The following is an 8,077-nucleotide window of genomic DNA, read 5'->3' as shown; positions in this document are numbered from 1 at the left end:
GTAATATGAAACCCTACTTGAAATTCAAATTGGTCATCTGGGGGGGCACCATATGCCATTTGGAGTACTTCTTGAATGTGTTTGGGTACTTTGTGGTGTGGAGTAAGAAGATGAGAGATGTGAATATAAGGGTTTGTGCGCACATAAGGTGGTGAAGGAGTGGTAATATAGTAAAGTGGTATTATGAGACTCAATCTGAAATTCCATTTTATCATCTGGGGGGGCACCATATGCCATTTGGAGCACTTCTTGAGTGGGGTTGGGTAATTTTTGGTGTGGAGTAAGAAGATTAGAGATGTGAATATAAGGCTTTGTGCACACATGTGGAGGTGAAGGAGTGGTAATATAGTAAAGTGGTATTATGAGACTCACTCCAAAATTCCATTTTGTCATCTGGGGGGGCTCCATACGGGTTTTTATGAAGATCTTCAGGATGTTTGACAAGTTTTAATGTGTAAAATCATCTGCCATAACACTGTGCATGTTTTGTGAACAACATGTGCACATTGAAATCTCCAAAGTTTTTATGGACACTTTAGTCTCAAATTACCTGAAGATCAACATAAAATCCAGTATGGAGCCCCCCCAGATGATAAAATGGAATTTCAGAGTGAGTCTCATAATATCACTTTCCCAAATTACAACTCCTTCACCTCCATATGTGCGCACAAAACCTTATCTTCACATCTCCAATCTTCATACCCCACACCAAAAAGTACCCAAACTCACTCATGAAGTGCTCCAAATGGCATATGGAGCCCCCCCAAATGACAAAATGCAATTTCAAGTAGGGTTTCATATTACCACTTTACCAGATCACAACTCCTTCATCCCTATATGTGTGCACAAACCCTTAAATTAACCTCTCTAAACTTCATACTCCATGCCACAAAGTACCCAAACTCACTCAACAAGTGCGCCATTTGGCATATGGAGCCCCCCCAGATGACAATTTCCAATTTCAGATTGAGTCTCATAATACCACTTTACCAGATTACAACTCCTTCACTTCAATATTTCTGCACAAACCCTTGAATTATCCTCTCTAAACTTCATACACCATTCCAAAAAGTTCCCAAACTCATTCAAGAAGTATTCCAAATGGCATATGGAGCCCCCCCAGATGACAAATTCCAATTTCAGATTGAGTCTCATATTACCACTTCCCTATATTACCACACCTTCACTTCCATATTTCTGCACAAAGCCTTATATGCACCTCTCTAAACTTATTCCTCCATGCCAAAAAGTGCGCAAACACATTCAAGAAGTATTACAAATGGCATATGGAGTCCCCCCACATGATAAAATGGCAGTTCAAGGTGAGTTTATTATGACCACTTTACTGTATTACCGCTTCTTCACTTCCATATTCCTGCACAAAGCCTTACATTGACCTCTCTAAACTTAATACTCCATTCCAAAAAGTGCCCAAACACATTCAAGAAGTATTACAAATGGCATATGGAGTCCCCCCAGATGACAAATTTGAATTTCAAGTAGGGTTTCATATTACCACTTTACTATATTACCACTCCTTCACTTCAATATTTCTGCACAAACCCTTGAATTATCCTCTCTAAACTTCATACACCATTCCAAAAAGTTCCCAAACTCATTCAAGAAGTATTCCAACTGGCATATGGAGCCCCCCCAGATGACAAATTTGAATTTCAAGTGGGGTTTCATATTACCACTTTACTATATTACCAATCCTTCACTGTGATTTTTTAACCCACACCGTCCAACGGGTAAGTATGTCGGACCTTAAGCCTTGACATATTAGTACTTAGTGTTAAGCACCTGGTTACTCTCCACGGCTACCCTAACCTAGCTAGCTGAAGGTTCAACTTCTAGCTACCTGAAGGGTCATTTTGAACCTTCAGCTAGCTAGGTTAGGGTTCAGTAGTGAAAACCCATTCATTCCATTTACACGGGTCAATAGCTTAATTCTTCATCTCATCTTTCGATTTCACAAAGGTTCCGACCCACCTGAACTCCACATCTGATTTTCGTACGTTCGTTTCCATGTCACGGCCTTGTCCGAACTATCAGTGTGAGGTCGCAACGAATTGACTAGACTGGATTCTTCAAATAGCAGTTTAATAACCCACAGCAAAGGATTTGTCACAACGATTGGTCACCACGCGACACCATTGTTCATACTTCAAACTCCTCACCTGCAAGCTACCAAAGTCGCCGATTGGCCTGTCTCGTTGTCGGACTCTGTGCTACAAACAGGCAGGTCATACGGCATTTGGTCAGTGTTGTTCGGCCGAGAGAAACCTGTAGGAGATAAGACGAATTTTGTGTAATAGGTGAGCATGAGATCAAAAGTATTCTTCATGAACGAGGTGAGTTTCAGCTGACCGATATTACTATCTAACCACAATATCACCTTCGGTCGTGCCCTCCTAGCATCCGCGTTGATACCCCTTACGGAAAGGATTTTGTATTCGAATCGACTACTTTGAATATCTATACTCAACTTACTGAGGTGTCACCACGGGTCAGTTCGGGCCATCACCATCTGTCGCGACATTCTAGCTTCCGCGTTGATACCAAAACCTCTCCAAGGAATCTCGACTTCGATTCGACTTGCTACTTTTAATCTCGATCCTGTTTTTACTCAGGTGTCCCACGGGTAAGTACGGGCTCAATCTTATTAGATTCGAAAACACTAGGACGCCCGGACAACATATACATAAGGTGATTAAGTACATCCAAAAGTCCTCTCCATATTGAAGAAATGTGATTCGCACTTACTGCCATTGTCAATTTTGACAGCTGCTATTTCGATTAATGGGTCAAGCACGCAATCCAGCTGCGCAACGCGCTGCCGGCGTCAAACCAGCCAACTTTAAGTCTAAATGCTCACCATGTCATATCAATTATCAGAAGCGGAGAGTGAAGACTGGAGGCATTGGACGCCCATTTTATCGTTATCACAGAAAGCGCACGACAATCAAATGCCAGCTTGCATCAGAGTTGGGACTACCAGCAAATACGAAGTTTATATTTAGATGGCATTCCGAAAACCTCATGTCAACCGAGGATATCAAGTGGCTTGAGATCTATCATGGAACTGTTGCCGTCATCAACAAGGAAGATTTGTCATTAGTCATTGCAGTTCGATGCAACCGATTCAAAGCGATGGATGCTGACCTCAGGAGTGAATTTGATAACTCGATATCCACCATTTACCAGCATGCCCAAGCACGTAACGAATGTACCATCAATGGTTCGCACAAAGCAGTCACTAACACTACACAAAATGTTATCTTTACCGGGCGGTAAAGAAAACTACTGACATAGAAAAGTCCTGAGGCAACAGGAGGAGAGCTAAAAATCTGAAAAAATATGCACCTTGTTCCTAGATGTTGGGGCGTCATGATGAGTATTTTTTTGTATTTTGCACGCAGATATTGGTTTATGTACTAACAATAAACGCTGAAAATCATCAAAAACTCACATGTAACAATACCTGAAATTTGGGTCATGAGTATGAAGACAATATTTTGTGGTCTAAAAACTTCAATAACTTTTGCAATTCTGCTCCAAATAACTCGATTTTTGGTTCATTCAAAGGCTGAACTATTCTCCTTCACACTTCATAATTTTAGTAAGGTGCTATCTAGTCATTTAAACACTCTGCATATGTTCAAACAGTTCTGCATGAATAGCTCTGTAGGATCTTTTGTAGACCAGCTACAGATGTGATGTCTCAATGAAAAATGTAAAGGAAAGGCTCACCTTTCGAATGCACTTTGAATCGAGTGATTTGATTCAGAACTGCAAAAGTTATTGATGTTTGAAGATTCCAAAATCCTGTCTTCAAAATCAAGGGCCAAATTTCAGGTATTGTTACATGTGAGTTTTTGATGATTTTCAGCGTTTATTGTTAGTACATAAACCAATATCTGCGTGTAAAATACAAAAAAATACTCATCATGACGCCCCAACATCTAGGAACAAGGTGCATATTTTTTCAGATTTTTAGCTCTCTTCCTGTTGCCTCAGGACTTTTCTATGTCAGTAGTTTTCTTTACCGCCCGGTAAAGATAACATTTTGTGTAGTGTAAGGACCCTAAGAATCCAAAAGATTTCGGTGAAGAAGATGAAAGCGAACATGTATGTGGATGGATGGGATGTTGTGGATGGCGAGGAGGTACCGACAAAGATAAATCATTAGGCAAGTTACATTCAAATGTCTGATTTATCATAACATTAACATGTTTGTCTCAAGCGTAGATGGAATTACTAACCCCATTGGACTTTGACAGGTGCTTATGCTATGAGCGCATTCACTGCAACAGTTCTCGATCGTATGTTGACTGATAAAGAGCGTATGACCCGATTTCACAAGATACGTGACTTTTTAGCAGGAAGATTTGCCAGTCTTTCGTTGTATGTCTTCAAGACGAACATTGCCCTTGGACTCATGACTCAGGTTCCTGGCTTTGATGATGAGTTGTGGCAAGACACTCCTAACGGCCGCGTTTTTGCCTCCAACATAGCTGTCAGTTGCGATGGGTTTGCCAACCGCAGTCACACTGATAAGGACCACACTAGATATGCTTTTGGGCTATTTGGCCTGGTCATACGAAAGACTGGATTGCCTTGCACTAAGGAGGAGGCGCTGCATCTTGGACGAGTCGACGGACTTTATTTTGTCGTCAAGGACTTTGGTATCAAAGTTGCTTTGTCTCGTTGTAACGGCGTTTATGAAATCTTATGGGACTCCAAGGTATGTTCTCACAATTTGACTTGGCAGACTGAGACTAATGCTTGAGGTTTATGGAATCTGACTTCTCGTTTTGTTAGATCCCTCGTTATACCACGTCTTCGGCTTCATTTGACATGAAGGGGGTGAAAGTTGATGCAGCAAATTGTGAAGTAACCCAATTTGGGTCTTCATGTCAAATCTCGGAAACGCTGGTCGGCCGTATTCAATTGCTGCATAAGGAGAAAGCAACAATGACCCCTAAGGTATGGGAAGAATTCAAAGCTAAACGAGTCAAGACTTATGAAGATGAAAACTCGGTCAAGATGTATCGACATAAGAGGCTTGCCAAATTTGCACGGGAGCAACGGGCCATCAAAGTCCAGGAGTTGATTGGTATCTTACCTAAATGCAATGATTAGGCCGAGATGAGCAATATGTTACCTAATTGCAATGATGACTAAGTCTTAATTTTGCAATGTGACCAAAACAAATGTGAGAGTGAAATAATATCCAAAAAAAAGTGAGTAATATCCGAATGTGAGTCATCTACATGGAGTGGAGTGAAATCGATTTGCAGTTTCACTCCACATATGGTGGCCGGATTTCACTCACCTATTGGGTGATTCACTCGATAGGTGAGATGAAGCACTCTACAACAGGAGTGATACATTAAAGTCCGTGAAAAATCTATAATTTTTATCTGGAGGGGGAGGGCTACACGTTGTATATGGAGTGAAACACTCCATATACAGCATGTAGTGTTTTAGCTGTTCACTCTGAATATGGAGGGCTACTCGTTTTATATGGAGTGAAACACTCGATACACAGCTTGTAGTGTTTTAGCTGTTCACTCCAAACCTGGAGGGCTACACGTTGTATATGGAGTGAAACACTCCACATACAGCAGGTAGTGTTTCAGCCGTTCACTCTGAATATGGAGGGCTACACGATATATATGGAGTGAATCACTCTCCATACTTTGTGAAACACTCCAGACTAAGAGTGAATGTGTTACAACTGATTGTTCACTCCGACTTTGGAGGGCGTCACGTTGTATGTGTAGTGTTTCACTCTACATACACCGTGTAGCACTCCAAAGTCGGAGTGAACAACATGTGGTGACACATTCACTCCTAGTTTGGAGTGTTTCACTCTACATACACCGTGTAGCACTCCAAAGTCGGAGTGAACAACATGTGGTGACACATTCACTCCTAGTTTGGAGTGTTTCACTCTACATACACCGTGTAGCACTCCAAAGTCGGAGTGAACAACATGTGGTGACACATTCACTCCTAGTTTGGAGTGTTTCACTCTACATACACCGTGTAGCACTCCAAAGTCGGAGTGAACAACATGTGGTGACACATTCACTCCTAGTTTGGAGTGCTACACAAAGTATGGGGAGTGATTCACACCATAATCAATCTGTAACCCCCGCCACATTTGGAGTCATCAAACCATGTATACACAATTGGCACAAACACACTTTTGGAGGTCTTCACCTCATCTATGGAGTGTTTCACTCCCAATTCAACATGTATCCTTTCCAAATCCAAATAGGATTGCAAAGCTTCAATGGTCAACTGAGTCATTACAAAGTACCTGGTTAAATAAGTGAATATATTGGTCTGATTCATAGAGGTTACTGTAGTAATCTCATTGTATTCAAAACAAAAAGAAAAAGAAAAACAAGTCACATCAGTTGAAGCATTTATGCACTTGACCAATGTAGAAAACTCTGGTAGGTAAGTAAACTGTATAGTAGTATACACTTTTTAAGAAAATCTTTTGAAACCCTGATTTTTAACAATCAAGGATATGATAATTATGTATTTCAAGTTCAAGGACATATAAAAGCTAATAAGTAACACAAAGTATTATCTAGGTCAATTGTTATCATCAGGCTTATCATCATCAGCCACGGCTTCACTATCTGCCTTATCATCATCAATATGATTGTTGCCCTCTTCTTCATCGCTTTCCAGCTCAATAATGTCAGCCTTTGCCCGTTGTGCACAAGTGCCATCATTATTTGCAATCCAGTCACGTTGCCACTTCAGTTTTATAAATTCGAGCCGACTATTTTCATGTGACGTGATCCACTGGAGAGCAAGGCCTAAGCTTACTTCTTTCCAAGCTGGATGTAGGAATGGAATGGGTAATAGATCTTTGATATCGAGCTCGAGTGAAATGAAGTGTTGTTCTTCAATAAAAGCCATCACGATGGGTGATGTGGCATGATAAGATGACATGCACGGTGCGATATAGCTAGAGCTTGCATCGGATTTACTGTAATAGATGACGGGTCGATTGAAGGTGTTTGCTATGATGTAACCTCCCATCGGCATGGGGAACCACAGTTCCGGTGGGGTTGTGAGAGCCGTCGATTCCAGTATTGAAGTTATGTGCCCAATATCGGTATCAATTGCAAATTTGGGAATATTTACCTTGTACCAGGCGTAGTTTGTCTTGAAATGTTGTGCAAGTTGTGTTCGAACCGCTGATGCTGCATCAGGGGTCATTCCGAGTGACACCGCAACTGACGAGAACGCGCACAGTCCGTTTCGTGGAACGTCGGTGGCCTGTTTGATGAAGGGGAAGATGTACTGTGGCACATCCTTCACAAAAGGCCACTTCTACATATTGAATGAAAATTTCAGTTCGATTTGAACCATTACAATTACATGAAACAGATCATGATACATACCTTCAAGACAATTTCCTTAATTAGACCTGCTTTGTTTGCTTCCTCGGGGGTAAGAGGTTTTTGACACTGAGGACATGAAAGATGAATGAAAGTAAGTCGAGTTAGTGGACAGACAGCATTTGTTATTAGTTAGATATGAAATGACATACTTTGTTTTTTTCCAACCTCTTGAATTCAGACGTGATAATGTTGTCAGGGATCGGAGTCAAGTTGTTGGTTATGGTTGATGCTTTTTTTGACTTGGGTTTGTGTGTGGGCTTTGTCTTTGGATGTTTATCGATATTGGGAAAGGTCATGGCATTTGTGGAGGCTTTTGTTTTGCGTCGAGTTGAGGCTGTTGCCTGGGGCAGATTGGTTGGACTATCGTTATCTTTACGGCATTTGCGTTTCTTGGTGAGAGTGGTGTCCTCCTCTACTTCATCGTTTTCTATGTGTACATCAGCTTCAACCCATCCTTTTGGGAGTTTGCGTTTGCGAGCTTTGGTCGTAGGTTGCTTTTTATCAAGATGGGGTAGTGAACTTGCAGAAGATGCGGGTTTAACATTGGCCAGATGCTTTGCTTTACCTTTGCGCTTTTTCCTGATGGGAGCAGGGGCCGAATTGATTGGTGAGTGATTTGTGATTGAGGCAGGGTCGATTAC

General features: G+C 41.4%; 2 protein-coding genes across 2 annotated transcripts in view; one reads left to right on the top strand and one right to left on the bottom strand.

Moving 5' to 3' along the window:
• Positions 1 to 5,781: 5,781 nt before the first annotated feature.
• Positions 5,782 to 6,339, top strand: MELLADRAFT_105989 (uncharacterized protein; the record flags this gene model as incomplete). Its single annotated transcript, XM_007409254.1, has 1 exon — positions 5,782 to 6,339. One exon carries the CDS (start codon positions 5,782 to 5,784, stop codon positions 6,337 to 6,339), a length of 558 nt encoding a protein of 185 aa, XP_007409316.1.
• Positions 6,340 to 6,615: 276 nt separating this feature from the next.
• The window catches only part of MELLADRAFT_62728 (uncharacterized protein), a gene marked incomplete at both ends in the record, with an annotated part of 1,995 nt that continues 533 nt past the window's right edge, over positions 6,616 to 8,077 (bottom strand). Inside the window, 2 exons of the mRNA XM_007409248.1 lie at positions 6,616 to 6,783; positions 7,586 to 8,001. Coding sequence (XP_007409310.1) covers positions 6,616 to 6,783; positions 7,586 to 8,001 — 584 coding nt within the window. The remainder of the gene's footprint in view (positions 6,784 to 7,585; positions 8,002 to 8,077) is intronic.

The sequence above is a fragment of the Melampsora larici-populina genome, assembly GCF_000204055.1.
Source record: "Melampsora larici-populina 98AG31 unplaced genomic scaffold MELLAscaffold_15, whole genome shotgun sequence".
Classification (NCBI taxonomy): domain Eukaryota; kingdom Fungi; phylum Basidiomycota; class Pucciniomycetes; order Pucciniales; family Melampsoraceae; genus Melampsora; species Melampsora laricis-populina.
The sequence above is the reverse complement of the archived record's forward strand: the minus strand, read 5'-3'. Positions and strand labels throughout refer to the sequence as shown.